The sequence below is a fragment of the Talpa occidentalis genome, unplaced genomic scaffold (assembly GCF_014898055.3).
Source record: "Talpa occidentalis isolate TD23 unplaced genomic scaffold, MPIMG_talOcc4v2.1 talOcc4.9, whole genome shotgun sequence".
In the NCBI taxonomy this organism is placed as follows: Eukaryota; Metazoa; Chordata; class Mammalia; order Eulipotyphla; family Talpidae; genus Talpa; species Talpa occidentalis.
Genome location: NW_023605305.1, coordinates 8,721,355 through 8,740,998, shown reverse-complemented (window position 1 = coordinate 8,740,998; position 19,644 = coordinate 8,721,355). Strand labels below are relative to the sequence as shown.

The 19,644-nt window shown below is 61.8% G+C and overlaps 1 protein-coding gene across 2 annotated transcripts; it reads left to right on the top strand.

The window, feature by feature from the left end:
* The first annotated feature begins 1,893 nt into the window (after window positions 1–1,893).
* Window positions 1,894–19,380, top strand: ATP13A2 (ATPase cation transporting 13A2). 2 transcript variants are annotated; one of them, XM_037499062.1, is made up of 29 exons: window positions 1,894–1,940; window positions 6,835–6,929; window positions 7,019–7,201; window positions 7,483–7,541; window positions 7,654–7,768; window positions 8,002–8,078; window positions 9,278–9,355; window positions 9,534–9,603; window positions 10,479–10,586; window positions 10,674–10,740; window positions 10,817–10,948; window positions 11,920–12,075; window positions 12,560–12,670; window positions 12,752–12,798; window positions 12,888–13,076; window positions 14,108–14,314; window positions 14,716–14,811; window positions 14,899–15,058; window positions 15,179–15,299; window positions 15,430–15,554; window positions 16,178–16,338; window positions 16,463–16,579; window positions 16,708–16,787; window positions 17,078–17,230; window positions 17,314–17,410; window positions 18,161–18,384; window positions 18,468–18,619; window positions 18,729–18,898; window positions 18,990–19,380. In XM_037499062.1, exons 1-29 carry the CDS (start codon window positions 1,931–1,933, stop codon window positions 19,122–19,124), a joined length of 3,495 nt encoding a protein of 1,164 aa, XP_037354959.1. In that variant the 5' UTR covers window positions 1,894–1,930; the 3' UTR covers window positions 19,125–19,380. The 2 variants fall into 2 exon arrangements, with proteins under 2 accessions (XP_037354959.1, XP_037354958.1); XM_037499061.1 differs by having other exon boundaries at window positions 10,452–10,586.
* Window positions 19,381–19,644: the final 264 nt, after the last annotated feature.

Genomic DNA, 19,644 nt, shown 5'->3' with positions numbered 1-19,644 from the left:
AAAAAGCTTGAGGGGACCAATCTGGCAATGCCATCCCTAAGTGCCAGCTTTTATGAAGCTTCTAGTCCAGCATCAGGATCTAAAGAAAGCAACTGGCTCAGCCCAAGCACTGGCCACATCACCTCATCCTCTCAACAGCTTTCATTTTACAGATGGGGAAAAGGGTTCAGAGAGGGAAAGTGACTTTTTAAAGCTCACATAGAAAGAAAGCAACTGACGCACATCCAAACCCAGGTCCCCTGGAGCCCGAACCCCTCACCACTGTACCACACAGCCTCCTTGTGAAGCCATCTAAGTAAGCCCCTTTTCCAGACCCACTCACCCTGCCTGCCATGGGTCTGGGTTCCCCTGGGTCTGCCAGGCATTTAACCCTGAAGTAGCCTGGCCCCCACTGGAAATGTTCTCTGCGTCTGCCAGGTGGTCAGCTGCCCCAGCAGTAGTCAGCCCCAGCTCTCAACTGTCTCCAGCTGCTCAGGCCACCACCCTGGAGGGGAAGGGTATTGGGGTTCAGATGACAGGGTTCAGTGTGTGGCATTCTCGGATCCCTCTAAGAAAGAATTCAGCAGACATTCCCATTCACCTGCACACAGCACATTCGTTAAGGACAAAAGGAAAGGGAAAGAGACTCTACCTGCACAGATACGGGTGGGTGGTCTCAGCAGACAAGAGCTGTGGTGCCCAGGGAGGGGGTGTTCCGATATACATCTCTCTTTCACTGGATTTATTCCTTTGTAGAATTTATTGCCTTGGGGTTGGGCTGGTTTTCAATAACTAATAATTCTCTATGCACCCACCTCTGGCCAATAATCTTTTTTGATCCCTTCTTCAACTAAGGAAATTGCTGTGGAACTTACTGCATTGGGATCTCTTGGGTTGGTTCTCGGTAAGAGATAGTGCTTGCTTGCTTTTTTTATTTTTTTTTAAGATTTATTTATTTATGCACACAAGAGCTGGGGTACAGGCCAGAGATGCGGGACGCGGGCAGAGGGGTTGAGAGGTTTTACCAGAGACAGAGCGGGGAACAGGACAGGCAGACTGACGAAGTACACAGCTGAGGGGAGCGGCGGACGAGTCAGGAGAGGTCTGCCGCGCCATGTGGGTTGCTCCCTGGCCGGCCGGGGATCGAACTCGCGCTGCAAAGGCTGCGGATTGCTTCACAGTGCAGTGCTTAACCCCATGCATCACCAGGGAGGCCCAAGAGATAGTGCTTTCTGTCCTCACCTCACATTCCTGGAAACTTCCATGGCCAGTTTGGTTGAAAGCTAATTATTCATTCTGAACCCACCCCTGGCTGCGAGACCTTTCATCTTAACTTTCTACCTGAAGCTTCCACAAGGGTAGGGGTGTTTGATACCACACATCCCTGCAGCCACCTCTCATCCACCAGCAATTCCAAACATACTCATTGGGTCCTTGCTGTGGACCAGATGTGTTCAAGGTCTGCCCTGCTAGCCCTCTGGCGTCCACTGCCCCTTACCCTTCATGGCAGCCCTTCCACCACAGCTTTCCTCTGCCCGAGCGCGGCTGCTCTCCGAGTCCGCTGTTACACGTCTAAGTCCCCGGCTCCTACATCAGCGCCTGGCCCTGAAAGCCTTGGCCCCGATGCCCAGGGATGCGCCCCGCCTCCGCGCGTGTGGCGGAGCCGGCTCGGACTACAATTCCCAGCAGCCCCCGCGGCGCGGCGGCGGACGTGGCGCCGCAGTGGGCGGGGCGGGGCGGGGCGGGGCGGGGCGGGCCCGGCGGCGCAGAGCCGGACTGCGGTACCTGCCCCGCCGCGCCGGCGTCGCTGCTCCAGGTGCCCCGCGCCGTCCTGCCCGCAGGCCCCGCGCCCCCGGCCTTCCGCCTCGCGCTTCGCCGCGGGGCGCGACGACGCCCGGGCCTGGGCCGCGGGCCGCGGCGCCGGGGCCGGCGATGAGCGCGAGGAGCCGGCATGAGCGCAGGTGAGTGCGCCGCGCGGCCCACCGCAGCCGGCGGCCCCGGGACGCCCCGTCGCACCTGCCCGCGAGCCGCGGGTCGGGGAGCGGGAGTCCCTGCCCTTCCCCCTCCCCTTGTCCGGGAGTCGGCCCGGGACTCCCCCGAAGAGGCCCGGAGCTCGGGGTGGGGGTGCAGGGGGAAGGCGGCGCCCACTCTGGTCCGCGCCGGCCAGCGCCGTCCCCACCCCGCCTGGCTACTGCCGCGGGCGAGGAAGCTTCTGGAGCTTGTGCAAGACTGTAATTGAGGATCTGCGGAGCCCCGATTGTAATTGGGGCGCCGGGAGAAGCCCCACGCCCGCTGGACAGCCTCCCAGGGGGACAGGTGTGGAGCTGGGGCAAGAGGTTGGAGACGGCTGCATTGGGGCCAGTGGGCGGTTATTCCTCTTGATGGGGTGGATGAATGAATAAGACTGGAGCAGCTGGACTCCTGAGTCCGGGCAGAGTGTCCTGGGGGCACCGAGCCACTCCCAGTTCCCTGCCTCAGGCCCCGCACCCAAGGCCAAGGACCACACCCTCCATGTAGCATCATTGCAGGCCAGGCATCCAGGGCCTCGCCAGAGTCTCGTTTAAATCCCACTTGTGGCAGATGAGTCAGTAGATGTGTCTTATCCAGAGGGATCTCATCCTGTGCTGGTCACGGAGACCCCTCGTCCAGCAAAGGGACCACCAAGACTTGGGCTTCTTCCCTGCAGCTGCAGACCCCTCCGTTCAGATATCTCCCCTCCCATCCGCCACCACACTTCCCACCCCACCACTCGCATCCTATCCAGAACACTTCCCAGGGTGAGGGAGGGAAAAGGCTGAGATAAGGCAGACTCTGAACTCCAGATCCTAAGATCACAGTCCTACCGGGAGGTTGTCCCCCACACCCTAGCCTGGCCGATGAGAGGAGCTCCCCTAGGGCAGCAGCTCTGCAGCTGGTCCCCTGCCAGATCAACAGCAGGAAACCCGGGCTTCCGCAGGAAACAAGAGGTCCCAAATGGCTTTGACTCTGGCCCCTACATGTTGCCCCAGGGCCCTGGAGACAAACTGGGTACAAGTCTAGTTTGGGCCACTCATAGCTGTGTGATGTTGAACGTGCTCATGACTCTGTGCCTCATTTTACGCCATCCATTCATGGGGTGGCCTAAGAGGAATGTGTTTGTTCAGACTCTCTTATTTCCAGCTTCTGGCCTTTGAAGCTGCATGATCCTGGACACGGGGTTTCTAAAAGTCTGGTCCTCAGTTTCCCCAGCTGTAAAATGGGGATGTTAATAGTCCCTCCCTCGCAGGGATATACATGAAGATCAGTACAACCAGGGTGGACGTGTCCTCATCTGCATGTGCCAGCTCTGGGCTGCCCTGAGCTGGGGGGTACCCTGCCCTGCCCTCCCTGTGCTTTCCCCGGGAGACGGAGACATGACTGGAGGTACACAACACCTCGGAGTGTTTGGACAGCTGTCCTGCAGACGCGTGCCCTGCCGGGCCCTGCAGGGAGACACCACACATGAAAAGCCTCATCCAGCTTCTTCCCAAGGTCAACTGGGAGTGAGTCCTGGAGAAATGATGGGTGTGTGACAGACACAAGAGGCACTTCCCAGAATAAACATTTTAGATCCTGGGGCAAGGGTGGCACAAGATGGACTCTGGCAGGGCCCTTCAAGAGGGGCTCCCCCCCCCGCACTTCTCAGCAGACTGACCCAGCAGCAGGAGGTGAGCTCAGTGTCTCCTAGTACCATCGCCTCCGCGTGGGTATGTCAGCAAATTCATTCATTCAGTAAACTGTTCCCCTGCCCCACCCTTGTGCCAGGCTCTGTGAGCAGGATGAACAGGACACTGCACAAGCCTGAGTGATGGGTGTCGATGGATGTGGGTGAGGTGGGCAGAAAGGACTTGAGAAAGGCTGTGAGGCAAGTCACTAGAAAGGCTGCTGCTCCAAGGCTCAGCGGTCTGCAGGAGGGGGCATATTGCAAGATCAAATCAGATCAGCGTGGCAGAGTGACCCGCGGGGGTCTCCAGCCAACCCGCAGGCCTGTGGGTTGCACCCCAGGAGCAGTGGCGCAGCATGGGCTTTTTACACAGCCTGATGGGAAGGTAGAGGGAGCCTGAGAAATGGGTCAGAGCAGAAGCCACGCCTGCTTGGTCAGGGCCAGGGCCACCGCCCGCCTGGACACCCGTGCTTCCAGAATGCCGGACTCCAGAGTTGTTGCTGCTCGCGCTTCCCTGAGAGCCGGCTGCTTGGGGATTTTGATCCTAGAGGTGGGAAATGTTGCTCACAGGGGCCAAGGCACTCGCCTTCCTAGGCACAGCTTGCTGTGAGAACCAGGAACACCATCCATCATAAGATGGTGTGGATAAATGGTGGCCCTGAAACTAGACTGCCTGGGTCCAGATCCCACCGCTCACTGGCCATGTGGCCTTTGGGCAACTTCCTGCACCCCCCACCCCCAGGCCTCAGTTTCCTAATCTGTAAATTAGGGATGACAGTGGTAAGGAATACCCGAATTAACATATGTGGATCCTGGGAACAGTGCGTGGCCTGGGTCAGCTTCATAACCAAGAGGTGCTTTGACTCCTGACACCCCGGAAACATCCTGAGAACAGCCCTAAGGGGTGAGAAACTGCCCTTCTGTCCTGTCCAGAGACCAGGTGTCCAGGGCAGAGAAAGGGCTCCAGGACAGCAGCCTTTCAGACGACAGGCAGGGCCTGTGGCTGATTGGTGGCCAAGGACCTGACACCCCAAACCTGCCAGACTGTGCTGAATGCCTGCTCCCCTGCCCCCCAGGCCAGGAGCCTGGGGGGGTCCCACCAGAGCACAATGAGCCCTCTGCTGTTTGTGGTCAACGGGCTGTGTCAGGGAAGGAGGAAATGACAGCCTGACAAGCCTCACTCCGGACTGGGCTGTGCCAGGACCAGAGAGCCAGGAAGGCCAGAGACACATCTGGCTGGGTATCCCTGAACCCCAGGGAAGAAGGCTGACCTGGTTTCCTGTTCTGCCAGCCTTGAGACTTTACTTCTCTGCCCTGAGACCCCGAAGACTGAGGCCATGTGTGTGTGTGTGTGTGTGTGTGTGTGTGTGTGTGTGTGTGTGTGTGTGTGAGAGAGAGAGAGAGAGAGAGAAATGCCAGGCCCTTCCTGGAGCTGGAGACTCTGTTTGTTTTCTGAGTCAACTGTGTGCACAGGGAGGGACTGGCCAGAGAGTTAATTAGATTTTTTAGTCTTCTGGTTGAGAGAGGGCTGGGGAGGTGCAGGGCCTATATCCTGTTCTCTGTTCTCATACGGGCCCAAAAGCATAGCCGAGAGGCCCCAATTTGCTGGCCTCTGAACCTCTTCCCTCACTTGTAAAATGGCAAAAATAAGAGTCCAGCTTGTGCTGTTGCTGGAGGGTTAAATGGCTGACTCTCTGGAGGCTTTCAGCAGAGGCCCAGGCGGCTCTTATCACCTGAGAAGTGCTTAACAGATGTTGGCTGCATTTATTAGCATCACTAGCACAGTCATGATTAGGAGAGAAGACTTGGGCGGGAGAGAACAGACCGCCGGGTGTGATGGGGGCACACGACTCCAATTCTCAAGGTGTTCCCAGGTGCTGGGGAAGAGGGATTAGAAACCCCCCTGGAGTCAGCCCTGGGCTTGCATGCTGGCATGCTGTGTGCTTGCTGTGTGATCCTGGGCTAGTTACTTAACTTCTCTGAGCCTCATTTTCTTCTCAAGAAGGGGATAATGATTAAGGTTATGTGGCCGGGTTATGGTGTTAACACATAAAAAGGGCCAGGAGTAGAGCCACACCCCCTTGGAAACTTACGGTTGCTGTTGGTCTGGGGGCTGCAGAAGCCCATGTGTTTGGGGACAGAACAGCAAGAGGCTGGCGATGTGATGTGGCAACTGGCTGCAGCACTCTGGCTGGTTGTTGGAAACTTCGAGCAGGCCTCTGCAGGGCTCTGGTTTGGGGGACAAGGAGCGGGAGCCCAGAAACTCATCAGGCTGCCCCCTTCCTGCTGGGAGGGGAGCCCAACATTCCATCCCCCTAGTGAACTTCTCCAGAAGCTCTTGGGAGATGTGCAGGAGCCCGCACCGCCCATGCTCCAGCGGGTCCGGAGAGCGCCTTGCACATTCATGTTTGACAGGCGCTGAGTGGCCCCAGACCAATTAGAGAAACCCCAGTAGGCTGCCCAAGAGTGGGAGCAGCAAGCCCACCCCCTCTGGGGCCCCAGAACACCTGCTGTCTGCCTGTCCTGCCAGGACCCCAGCTCTACAGCAGGGGAGGCAGGAGGGGAAAGAGAGTCTGCAGCAGAGGCACCATGGCGCTTCCCGGAGCTTCACTTTCCCATCTCCTGGGGGGGGGGGGGGGGGGGGGTGATGGTGGCCCTTCCTCACGGAGGGGTAAAGAAGGAGCCCTGTAAAATGCTCAGCTGGGTCCTGACATGAAGCAGCTTCTCTCCTGAGGTCAGCTCAGCCACCTCCGTTCTAGCCACGCCCAGCGCGGGCAGGGAAAGACAGGCAGAGCCTTCATATTGGCAGGTGGCTGGTTTAAGAACCAAGGGGACTTATTTATGAGGCTTTGTCTTGGGTGGCTGCATGACAAGCTTGCCCCCCCCCCACAGGCCAGATCCCAGCACTGAGGGTGGGGACTGGATAGAAAAGTGGGGTGCAGAGCTCCCAGGAAGCTGATAGCTCCCCAGGCCCTGCCCCCCAGTACTGGGCCTAGACTGGGTCAGAAATCACCTGCAGAACAAGGAAACCAGTGTGAGAACCTACGGTGCGGCTGGTTCCAGACCCTCTGGGAAGACCTGAGCCGTGGGAGGCACCAGAGCCGCCATCTGTGTGTATAAAGGCGAGCGAGGAGGGGCGCCTCCTCCCATGCACCCCTCTCCCGTGTCCACAGACAGCAGCCCTCTCGTGGGCAGCACGCCGGCCGGTTATGGGACCCTGACGATAGAGACGTCTCTCGATCCCCTCAGCTCCTCAGTTTCATCCGTGGTATGTGGCACCTCCACCCCCACTCTGCACCCCACTTCCCCTGCACCCTCCGCCCCACCCCCACTTGGGCCCTCTCCCCGCATCCACAGAGGCTCAGCGGCTACTGTGGCAGTCCCTGGAGGGTCATCGGCTACCACGTCTTGGTCTGGATGATGGCAGGAATCCCTTTGCTGCTCTTCCGCTGGAAGCCGGGGTGGGGGGTGCGGCTGCGGCTCCAGCCATGCACCCTGGCCCGCGCCGAAACGCTCGTCATCGAAACAAGAGACAAAGAGGTGAGGGTCAGGCCCGGCCCCCTGGGGCTGGAGGGGTGGCCATGGGCCTGGGTGGGTGGAGGGTGCTTGGCTTCTCAGCCCCCCTAACTGCTGACTCTGTGGGCCCTTAGGCTCCCCGCTCTGGACCCTCCTTTCCCATCTGGACAGTGGGAAGGAGGGGCAGGTTGGGCAGTTCCTGAGACGGTCACCTTGAGCTTTGACCCCTGCCTTGGGGGCTGGGGGGGCTGTGGGCGGCGCCCGGTGTGGAGGGCCCTCTCCGGACTGAGCCTCCTGTGTTCCAGGATAGCTCCTGGCAGCTCCATACCGTGCAGGTGCGGACGGAGGCCGTCGGCGAGCGCAGGTGAGGCAGCCCCATGGCCAGTTCCCGTTCAGGAAGGGAAGGTGGTTCTGTGGGGATGGGGCCATGCTGGGAAGCCCTCAGAACCCCTCAGTAACCCCCAACCCCTCCCCAGCCTGGAGCTGCCCCCAGAGGCCCAGGCAGAGGACGGCCGCAGCCAGGCGGCGGTGGGGGCAGTACCAGAGGGTGCGTGGAAGGACACTGCCCGGCTGCAGGGGACGGAAGAGGCGGTGAGTGCGCAGCTGGGACGGGGACCAGTCCTTGCTCTCTCTGGGCTGCAGCCATGCGGGGGAAGGAGGGACTGGACTCCATGTTGTCCAGACACCTCTGGTTCTGTTCTTCCCCCGTGTCGAGGGTGCTGGCTGGCCGCCTTTATGCTTCCAAGACACTGGCCCCCACCACACCAACACACACACACAAACCCGGGCCACCTCCAGCCCAAGTCTCCTCTCCCACCCCACAGCCGGTGCTGAGGTACTATGTCTTCCAAGGCCAGCGCTACATCTGGATCCAGACCCAGCAGGCCTTCTGCCATGTCAGGTAGGCGTCAGGGCCTGCACGGCTCACACCACCTTCCATAGAGCAGGTGTGATGTGAAGGGGCCTGCCCTGGGTGCACCCCTCAGCTCTGCCTTGGCCCCTGTGACCAGGGGTTGGTCCCTGAGCCTCCGGTCTCTGTAGCAGGGAGAGAGCCTGCCTCCAGGGTGACTTTGAGGGAGAAGCGCATGCAGTCACGCCACACCCACGTAGCAGCACAGGCCAGGTGTGAGGGGGCTGCCCCCGGGGGTGTGACTGCCCTCTGTGATGGGCACACACAAGGAAACCCCCTAAGGTCACAGCTTGCAGAACGTATCCCCATCGTTCAGTGGCACGTGACGGCCATCCCATGTAAAGCCCTGACGGCACCTGGCCCGGCTGCTCACCCCACGGTGAATCAGGCCTCGGGCCCCACATTCAGACCTTCTCTTTGGGCCCCCATCCCTGCTCTGCCACCGGCTAAGGGCTTGATGATGTGAGCTCACGACACATCTTCATTCAAGCCCCAAGAAGCAGGTGCTAGGCCGTGGTCTCGGGAAGCCTGGGGAAGTGAGGTGGGGCGGGGCTGCCATGCACAGGCCGTCTGGCACCTGGAACTCAGTCCCCTGGGAATCTCTGAGCCAGAAGACAGCATGCACCTCGAGGTGCCGACCCCAGGAAGCTGGGAGGCTGGGGGTGCTGCTCCTGGGTCATGAGCTCTTCTGTGTACAGAGCGCACTCACACAGCCGGGAGCAGCGCTCGGGTACAGACGGGCTGGCGGCTGCCTTGGGCCTGCACAGGGCGGCTGTGTGAACACACCCACGGTTCCTGCTAAGTAGGAACAGCAAGAGTCGCTGACCTGTGTGGTGTTAGTCAGTGCCAGACACTGTCCAGACCCTCAGCGTGACGTCTTCATTCCATCCCCCCTGCGTTGGTGCCGTCACCACCCCCGTCTTGCAGATGAGAAGCTAAGTGACAGCCGAGGCGTTGTCATTGTATGTAATATTGTGGTCACTGAATATTAGCCGCAACTGTCACTGAAAGGCTGTCACGTGCTGCTCTCCTTCCTCGGTGAGAGGGTTGGGCCCAGTCAGAGGAAGACAAGGAGAAGGTTAGGCCCAGGGTGAGGGAATAGGCCAGAGCCCCAACTCCCTGACCTCATGGATGGGGGGACTCTGAGCTCAGGCCCAGTCACCCTCATCGCCGCCCACTCCCCTCGCCAGCCTGCTGGACCACGGCCGCACTTGTGACGAAGTCCACCATACCCGCCCCGGCCTCAGCCTCCAGGACCAAGCTGTGAGGTAGATGCTGCCCTGAGACCCGGGGCCTCCGTCTTGCTCCTCCTGTGGTGGGCTCTTCCGCCTTCCAGCCTTCTCTGGGCCTCCGTTCCCTGGCTGTGGAAGGGGGAGTTCTGTCACCCCCAGAGAGTCCAGCTGTCACAGCCCGCTCCCCCCGGTGGCCTGGCCACTTCTCTTACAGGAAGATCATCTACGGCCCCAACGAGATCAGTGTCCCGGTCAAGTCCTATCTCCAGCTGCTGGTGGACGAGGTAGGGTGGTCCCTGGGCCTCGCCCCCGCTCCAGGCTGGCTGGGGGACCTCGGCCAGGGACTTGCCCTCTTGGGACCACTTTACTGGGGCAGACCAGACCTGCCTTCCCTTCTCCATAGTGAAGAGTTGTCAAGACCCTGCCCCTGCCTGCTCGGAGCCAGGAATTCGAGGTTCCAGTCCGGCCTGGGAGTGGGGACTAGCAGTCAAGAGGCAGGCCCACACAGCCCGGCGGCTGCTGTGCCCAGACCTCTCTGAGCATCATCCACTTCCATGCTCCCAGCGGCCCGGGAGACTGAGAGTGGGGACACCTGTGCACACAAGCCTCAGAGGGGCATGGTCAAGCCCTCAGGGACAAAGAGCAGAGAGGACCTGGACATACGTAGATTCGCGTTAACATGGCAGCCCTCTGAGCCTGGACAGAGCAAGCAAGGGAGAGGGTTTGGGGTCTGGCCTGGTGGAGGCCCCACTCGGACACTTGGGAGCTCTGTGGTTTTAGGCAGGTGACCTAAGCCTGTTGTGCCTCAGTTTCCTTTTCTGTAAAATGGAGCCAATGGCCGCACTTGCCTGTGGAGTGTCATCACCCTTGTATGACACTTAGAGAAGGGGGGTAGCAGGGACCTGGCGTGTCTGTGCCCGAGTCCTTGGTAGGACCTGTGTCCTCTGAAGAGCTGAGGAGCCGGGGACCTGAGGCGCATCTAGTGGGGGGGACGGGGCTGGCCGGAAGAAGAGCCTGACTTCGGCCCTTTGGCACTGCCTGGCCCTCTGTCCTGCTGGGCACAGGAGCCCTGGCCTGGGCCGGGCTGCCTGGAGGGACAAGGGCCCTGATGCTGCCTCCCGCCCCTCCCCAGGCACTGAACCCTTACTATGGGTTCCAGGCCTTCAGCATTGGGCTGTGGCTGGCCGACCACTACTACTGGTACGCCCTGTGCATCTTCCTCATCTCCGCCGTCTCCATCTGCCTGTCGCTGTACAAGACCAGAAAGGTGGGTGGTGTGAGGCGCGCGGGGCGGGGCCGGGCAGGGCCCATGGGGCCTCCATCCACCCATTGCCCCTTTGTCCCCTGCCCACAGCAAAGCCAGACTCTGAGGGACATGGTCAAGGTGTCCATGCGCGTGTGTGTGTGCCGGCCTGGGGGAGGTAAGGAGCCAGGGCAGCGGGGGCTGGGGGAGGGGTGGTGGGGGGTGCCTCTGCTGAGTCTGCCACTTGCCTGCAGAGGAGGAATGGGTGGACTCCAGCGAGCTGGTGCCCGGAGACTGCGTGGTGCTCCCTCAGGAGGGCGGGCTGATGCCCTGCGATGCTGCCCTGGTGGCTGGCGAGTGCGTGGTCAACGAGAGCTCTCTGACAGGTCAGCCCTGTCCCCGCCCCCAGGCCTCCATCTTGTGTCAGGACCTTCTGTGTCTGTGTTTGAGTTTACGCTCACTCTCGAGTGGTAATCCTGCACCCTGCTCTGTATCGGCTGTATTGTCTCACCGCTCTGTGCCTCAGTTTCCTCTTTTGTAAAGCGGGGCTCTCAGCTCCTCCTGGAAAGGGCTGTGTGGAGTGCTCAGATGTGTGAGCAGCGTGGAGCAAGGCCCCAGAGTACGTGAGCGCTGTGGGCATCGGCGCTCGGTCATAATGACAGCAGCCCCACAGGGGAGTCCCCGTCAACCCCACACTCCCTCCCCTCTGCTCCCCATGGGCAGCCCCGGAAGGCTTCGAGGGGTCCCTCTGGCACTCTGTGCAGTTTGTAACTAGGGGCGGACATGCCAGTGTAGCCCTTTCTGTTACATCAGTGAAGTCCTGCCCTCCATGGCACCTACAGGCCCCTTCACAGGCACCCCGGCCACTCGTCCTCAGCCGCTGTGACAACGCCGCTGTCGTGGCCTTTCCCCGTCCCACGATAGGTACAGGGTCCCCTCTCTGGGCATGGATGTTCCTGTGGAAGTATCTTCATTCACTTGAATTATGAAACTTACACAGCGGGTCGTAAAATAATCGCAGTAGGTGAAAGTCTTCCTGCAGCCCCCCCCTGCACTGCGCCGTGTGTGTGTGTGTGTGTGTGTGTGTGTGTGTGTGTGCACACCCCCACTATCTGGCTCCCTCTCGGGGTGGCTCCTGGTAACTGGCTGCCACCCATCCAGGATTATCTGTGTCTTAGGCCCTTTCTGGGCCTCACCCTCCCTCTCTGGAAAACGGGCAGTGACTTCTCCTTCACACATGCTTGCAAGAGTGAAATGAGACCAAGGCCTCGCGAGGCCATTCTGTGCCTGAGTGAGTTTTCTTGGCGGGCTGGAATGGTGCGGCCGCCTTCACGGACCTCCGCCTCTTCCCTCCTAGGGGAGAGCGTTCCAGTGCTGAAGACGGCCTTGCCAGAGGGGCTGGTGCCCTACAGCCCCGAGACCCACCGGCGGCACTCACTTTTCTGCGGGACCCTCGTCTTGCAGGCCCGGTCCTTTGGGGGATCCCGGGTCTTGGCGGTGGTGACCCGGACAGGTAGGAAGCCAGGAAGCAGGGAAGGGGTGGTGTGCTCGGCACCCAAAGGAGCCTTGACATGGGGCAGGGCAGGGCCATCTCTGCCACTGTCCTCCTGTGGCACCTTCGGCCAGTCCTACCCCCACTGGGGCCTCAGTTTCCCCAACTAAAGAGGAGACGTTGAGCAAGACCAGCTCAACCTGTTGGAGCCCACAGGGCTTGTCCGTGCTGGGGTGGACTGGGTGATGGCGAGCAGCAAAGAGCCCACTCCCTGGAAAGGGACTATACTGGTCCAGCAGGTCCTGGCCAGGTGGGAGCAGGACCGTGTCACCAGGTGTCCAAATTGAAGCAGCCCGCACAGTGTGTAGACGCTCTCCGTAAATTCAGTTTGCACTGATGACCCCAGACTGGACACTGCTACCCCAGAAGTGCAGGTGGGGTAGATAGGGGTTGAGACCTGTCCTGACCCTCAGCGTCCCTCGCCTTCCTTTCCCATCTCCTCCAGGGTTCTGCACGGCTAAAGGAGGGCTGGTGAGCTCCATCCTGCACCCCCGGCCCATCAATTTCAAGTTCTACAAACACAGCATGAAGTTTGTGGCTGCCCTCTCTGTCCTGGGTGAGTGTCTCAGGCACCCCGCTCTGCTGGTGCCCCTGAGGCCCGCTCCCAAGTCCCACCCATTCCCTCCTGTCTCTGCAGCTCTCCTTGGCACCATCTACAGCATCTTCATCCTCCACCGCAACCGAGTGAGCCTTGGAGGCTGGGTGGGGACTGTCCCCAGGGGTCCCGGGCCCCTCGCAGTCCAGCCTTTGACATTCATCCTGGCTCCCACCAGGTGCCTGTGAATGAGATCGTGATCCGGGCTCTGGACCTGGTGACAGTGGTGGTGCCGCCCGCCCTGCCGGCCGCCATGACCGTGTGCACGCTCTATGCTCAGAGCCGGCTGCGAAGCCAGGGCATCTTCTGCATCCACCCTCTGCGCATCAACCTGGGGGGCAAGCTGAGGCTGGTGTGTTTCGACAAGGTGGGGGCCGCAGGGCGGGGAGGGCGCAGTCTGGGGTGAAAGGGCAGGGGCGGCACAGCCAGGCCTCCACACCTGCCTCCTTCATTCAGCAATGTTGACCAAGCCCCTGCTGGACCAAGTCCTGTCCTGGGGTGGAAACCCTCAGGAGTCTACCCCAACACCCCCACACCTCCCCTCCCTCAAGCTCAGTCTGGCAGATGAAATGTCCAAATCATGTATGTGTTAGAACGCCCCTGAGGGCCTGCCCTGCACCCGCTGCTGCTCTCCGCACTGGGGTCCAGCAGTGACTCAGCTGTCCCCCTGGACATGCACGTGTGTGTCCCCCCATAGAATTATCAGGCCTAGGAGTACAGATGGTGATGGGATTTAAGAAAGGAGCAAGGTGGGTACATGATGGGGGGCCCGGGGGCTGGAGTCCCTGAGGGGGCAGCTGGGGGAGACTCCTGGCTTTGGAGGAATGGACCCTGTGCCTGGGGCTGGGGAAGCAGTGGGGACACGGGGCCCTGATGGGGCAAAGCTCGTGCTCCTGGTGGGGAGTTTGGACATTATTCTGAGGGCGGGAGGTCCACGGGGAGTTTTTTAAGCTGAAAGGGCAGAGCACGATTAGCTTCCCAGGGCTCCCCGGCCGGTGTCGGGGCCAGACGTGTAACTGGGCAGTTGGGGTAGGGTGGGAAATGCAGCGTTCATGCATTCTCTCAGTCACTCATCCAGCGACCCCACTGAGCACTGCGCGGTCAGACCTCTTCCTGGTTCCGCAGTGGGAGCCCGAGGCGAGCACCACCTGACCCCACCATAGGACTAAGGGAGACTGGCTGGAAGAACTAAGGCCAGACAGAGACAGTGGGGGTTGGCGGGGGGGCGGGTAAGCCCAGCAGAGGGACCCACATGTGCAGAGCTCCCAAGACAAGCGGGGACCACTTCTGGCTCTGATTCTGGGGTTCCCCTGGGACCCAGCTGACTTGGGGTGCGGGGGCCTGATCAGGGCACAGCTCCTCCCAGGACCCACCAGCCCATCCTCTTGCCTCTTGCAGACGGGCACCCTCACTGAGGACGGCTTGGACGTGATGGGTGTGGTGCCCCTGAAAGGACAGACATTCCTGCCCCTGGTCCCAGAGCCCCACCGCCTGCCTGTGGGGCCCCTGCTCCGAGCACTAGCCACCTGCCATGCCCTCAGCCGGCTCCAGGACACCCCAGTAGGCGACCCCATGGACCTTAAGATGGTGGACTCTACTGGCTGGGTGAGGAGGCCTAGTAGGTCTGCCCCTGCCTTTGGACAGCTGGGCCCCAACAAACCCCACCTTGTTTTCATTCTAGGGCTTTCATGGTGCCCTTTGTTATGCCCGCCTTTGTAGTCGCTGGCCAGGGCCGTGTGCCCGCGCTCACTCTGCTTCACAGAGGGAGACTTGGAATTACTTGTCCAAGATCACCCAGCCACTTGCAAGTGATGAAGCTGGAGTTGAGCTTGCACCCACCCGGCTGCACGGCCCACCTTCTCGACTGCCCGAGCCAGTCCCCTGTGAGGTGGTCCTCCACGAGTGACCCACGTCTCCCACTGCCCTCTCTGGGACCAAGGATTGACTGTCCCCGGCCGACCCCTGGCCTGGCCCTGGATCGCCAACCTTCTCTGCCCGCTTCCCAGGTTCTAGAGGAGGGGCCCGCAGCAGCCTCGGCATTTGGGACCCAGGTCCTGGCGGTGATGAGACCCCCACCTCAGGAGTCCCAGCGGCAGGACATGGTGAGCCAAGGGTGTGCCTGTGCCGGGGGAAATGGTGGGGGGTGGGCTCCACGGCCCAGCCCCTCCACTGTGCTTGCTACCCTGCAGGAGGAGCCTCCCGTGCCAGTCAGCATCCTCGGCCGCTTCCCCTTCTCGTCATCCCTGCAGCGCATGAGTGTGGTGGTGGCATGGCCGGGGGCTGCTCAGCCCGAGGCCTACATCAAGGGCTCCCCTGAGCTGGTGGCAGGCCTCTGCGACCCCAAGACAGGTGAGGGGAGCTGGGTCCCACAGGCTGCCGGCCAGGCATTGGCACAGAGTGGGGTGGGCCCTCATTCTCTGCCCCCATACCCCATTTCTTTGTCCTGCTGACACCTGTCCCCCTCGGCAGTACCCACCAACTTCGCCCAGATGCTGCAGAGCTACACAGCTGCTGGCTACCGTGTCGTGGCCCTTGCTGGCAAGCCACTGTCCATGGCTTCCAGCCTGGAGGCGGCTCAGCAAGTGACGAGGTAGGCCATCCGCCACCCCAGCCCCTGGGGGTGCCGCCTCAGGCGTGGCAGGGAAGGTGTCTCCACCCAGTGGCCAGGGGAGAGGCCTTGGCCACACTGTGACCTCTGGCCGGGGTCTGCATGTTCCCAGGGACACCGTGGAGCGGGATCTGAGCCTCCTGGGACTGCTGGTCATGAGGAACTTGTTGAAGCCACAGACGACACCAGTGATCCAGGCTCTGCGCAGAACCCGCATCCGCACTGTCATGGTGACAGGTACCTGGGGCCCGTGGGCTTGCGTTAGGGGAGCAGGATCCTCCCCTTCCCAGACAGAGAGGTACCCACTGTCCCTTCCGGGGGCTTCTTTGTCCTGCTTCAGACATTCCAAGGGTCTTGACAACAGCCCTCCCCGCTGGAACTGTTTCCCATTCGACAGATGAGGCAAGTGAGGCTCTCAGGAGTAGATTGTCTTCCAAAGAGCCCAGGATGGTGTCGACATCATCCTAGGGTGCCAGCCTGGCTGCGCCCCTGCTGGGTGAGGTCTCCAGGGGTCAGTGTCCACCTCTTGAGAAATGTCAGCCTCAAAGTTCCCCAGGCAAGATGAGGCTGGGGTCTGTGTCCTTGCTCTCCTCCCCTCCACCCGCGTGCACACACGCTCACGCACACCTGGCAGCAGAGTTCCGCAGCACTAAGTAGTGTGTGTGCAGCTCACAGCCAGGCCCCAGTTCCTCCGAAGACCTTGGATACTTGGGGTGACAGATGAGGACACCGAGGCCCAGCGACTCACAGGCCCGAGGTCACTCCCCCAGTCATGGCAGGTGGCCTCGGTTTTCCCATCTGCAAATGTTGGCCCCCTGGACAGCAGCTTTGCTCTGACCTTGCTCCACCCACCCCCCCAGGGGACAACCTGCAGACGGCTGTCACTGTGGCCCGGGGCTGCGGCATGGTGGACCCCCAAGAGCGTCTGGTCATTGTCCACGCCACCCCCCCTGAGCAGGGCCAGCCTGCCTCCCTGGAGCTCCTACCCGTGGAGCCTCCCGCCGCCACAAACGGGGTCAAGGTGAGGCTGACCCAGCCTTCTAGCCACACACCCCACCTGTGACCCCAGCCCTGAGTCACCTGAGTCCAGCCCTAGCTCCCCTGGGTGGGTCAGAGATGCTGAGCTGAGCTTCCCGGGCCCCCAGGATCCTGACCAGGCCGCAAGCTACACCGTGGAGCCAGACCCCCGCACCAGCCACCTGGCCCTCAGTGGGTCCACCTTTGGTGTCCTTTTGAAGCACTTCCCCAAGCTGCTGCCCAAGGTAGGGCTGTCCCCCGACACACCTGGCCACCCCGTGCCTCCCCCGACTCGCTCCCTCCTCTTGGCTCTCCCCATCCTGGTCTGGTCTTTGGCTGCCTCAGTCCCTTCTCCGTCTCCCTCTGTCCCCAGGTCCTGGTCCAGGGCACTGTCTTCGCCCGCATGGCCCCCGAGCAGAAGACAGAGCTGGTGTGTGAGCTGCAGAAGCTTCAGTGAGTGCCCATGGCGGGGGCTGGGGGTGGGGGTGGCGCCAGCTGCTCAGAGCCCCACCTCCCTCCTCGGGCAGTAGAGCGCCCACAGCCTCTGAGAGAACCAAGCGGTTCCCCCAGGTTGTTGCGCTCCAGGTAGTCACTGTACCCATCTTCCTGAGCACCTACTGTGTGCCGGGCCCATGCAGACAGTGGGCACGCAGCCCTCCGAGTTCTAGCCCAGGAGGCGGGTGGAGTTACCGCACACATGAGGCAGCGCTCTCGGGCTCAGGGCCACCCTGCCCCCCCGCCAGGTACTGCGTCGGCATGTGTGGGGACGGCGCCAATGACTGCGGGGCCCTGAAGGCGGCTGACGTGGGCATCTCACTCTCCCAGGCCGAGGCCTCGGTGGTCTCGCCCTTCACCTCGAGCATGGCCAGCATCGAGTGTGTGCCCATGGTCATCAGGTGAGACAGTCGGGGCAGCAGGCCTGGGTAGGGCAAGGCTGGTCAGCCAGTGAGGGTCCCTGACGCCCAGACCTGCTCCCCAGGGAAGGCCGCTGTTCCCTCGACACGTCATTCAGCGTCTTCAAGTACATGGCCCTGTACAGCCTGACCCAGTTCATCTCGGTCCTGCTCCTCTACACAGTGAGTGTGTGCGTGTGCCAGCCAGAGTCATGCTGGGGAGCAGGCCCCGTGCCAGGCCCAGGGTGCGGACTCCCAGCAGTGTGGCTAGGAGGTTCTGGAATCGATGGCGTGGCTTCAAATCCTGACTCCGTCGCTTTCTGACTGTGTGGCTTGAGTGCCTCCTGAGCCTGGGGGGTTAGGCTTGTGCGCGGTGGTGAAAGCGCTGGGCTCGGAGCCTGGTGCACAGTAGGGCCTCAGAAACAGGAGCAGCTGGCCTGTGCTGATGATTTGTCCTGCCTTCCAGGAAACCCACCACCACAGCCCTTGCAGGGGGTTTGGGGCAGAGCCCAGGCATGGGGCGTGGCCAAACCCTCACACCCTGCTCCCTCCCCCTGCTCTGAGCACATGGTGCCCCCCACACACCACGAAAGCAGATGATGCCAGGGGGCGGTGCAGATCTGGCGCCTCCTTCTGTGCCGTGTCCACCTTTAATCTTGGAGTTTCCTGAGGCCAGGAACTGTGTCCCTAGAAGCCTGGAGGTCCACAAGGCAGAGCCTAAGTCTCTCCTGCGGGCTTGGAGTCCCCTGTGGGTACAGGGGACCTGTCCCATCAGATTTGGGCCTTTCAAGGTCAGACTTGAGGCTCCCTGAAGGCAAGGCAGAGTCTTCTCAAGGAAGCTGTGCCTCCCATATCACACTGGGGGCTCCCCTGGGGCTGCGCTGAACTTAGGTCAGCTCTCAGTTTCCCCTCTGCCCCCTCCCCTGCCGACAGATCAACACCAACCTGGGTGACGTGCAGTTCCTGGCCATCGACCTGGTCATCACCACCACGGTGGCCGTGCTCATGAGCCGCACGGGGCCGGCGCTGGCACTGGGGCGGGCGCGGCCGCCGGGGGCACTGCTCAGCGTGCCGGTGCTGAGCAGCCTCCTGCTGCAGGTGGCCCTGGTGGCCGGAGTGCAGCTGGGGAGCTACTTCCTGACCGTCACCCAGCCCTGGTGAGTGGGGAGGCCGCCCCCGCCCACCCCTGACATGTGCTCCTCATGCGGGTTCCCTGACCGCCTGGCCCCTGCACCCCCAGGTTTGTGCCTCTGAACAGGACGGTGCCCGCGCCAGACAACCTGCCCAACTACGAGAACACCGTGGTGTTCTCTGTGTCCGGCTTCCAGTACCTCATCCTGGCCGCGGCCGTGTCCAAGGGGGCGCCCTTCCGCCGGCCTCTCTACACCAACGGTGCTGCTGTGCGGTGGGGCGGGGGGCACAGGGAGGGAGGGGCTGTGGGGGGCACAGGATGGAGGGGAGGTGCGTGTGTGTCCCGGCCTCATGGACTCACTGCCCGCAGTGCCCTTCCTGGTGGCCCTGGCGCTCCTGGGCTCCGTGCTGGTGGGTGTCCTCCTGGCCCCCGGCGTCCTGCAGGGGCCGCTGGCGCTGAGGAACATCCCTGACACCTGCTTCAAGCTGCTGCTGCTGGGGCTGGTCGCCTTCAACTCGGTGGGAGCCTTCATGCTAGAGGTGGGCTCCCCCCCCCCGCCCCCGGGGGCTGGCAGAGGGCTGTGGTGGGACGTGGCCTCAGCTGCCCTCTGCGCCCCCCTTGCCTGCACAGAGCGTGCTGGACCACTGCCTCCCGGCCTGCCTGCGGCGGCTCCAGCCCAAACGGGCCTCCAAGAAGCGTTTCAAGCAGCTGGAGCGGGAGCTGGCTGAGCAGCCCTGGCTGCCACCCACCCGGCCCGGGAGGTAGCGCAGGCCCCGCTCGGGCACCCTGAACACTGGATCTCCCTGCCTCTGAGCCACAACTGGGACCATCTCTCCACGACACCACCACCGTCACCCCCACGGCCCTCAGGCTGGGAGTTGTCACACCGGCCCAGCCTCCCCTGCCCCCACCCTGGGAAATCTGTTGTCCCCACTTCAGAGTATCCCACGTAGAGACAGCAGCCTCCAGCCCCACCCAGAGCTGCTGTCGCTGTAGCGAATAAAGTCATGATATTTTCCTGGTTCGGCCGTGTCTGTCTCCTCCCTGGGGCCACTGACCCGGTACCCTGCTGGCAGCCCCTGGCATCTGCCTGCTCCCAGCACCCCTTGATTTTTCAGGTCACAGTGGACAGCTCCCCTCTCTGGGCCTGTGTTTCCCCACGTGACAGTGTTTCCTCAGCCAGGCACCCGTTCAGCATTTGGGTGCACTGTCATTTAATCCCCACAACTGGAGCTTCGCCCCACTTCATAGACAAGGAAACTGAGGCTTAGAGGCCACATAGGCA

Bases quoted from the DNA above. Each gene is read 5' to 3' on its own strand.
- ATP13A2 (XM_037499061.1), top strand. The intron at 14,315-14,715 runs GTGAGGAGGCCT...CCCGCTTCCCAG, and splicing joins TGGTGGACTCTACTGGCTGG to GTTCTAGAGGAGGGGCCCGC. The intron at 14,812-14,898 runs GTGAGCCAAGGG...GCTACCCTGCAG, and splicing joins AGTCCCAGCGGCAGGACATG to GAGGAGCCTCCCGTGCCAGT.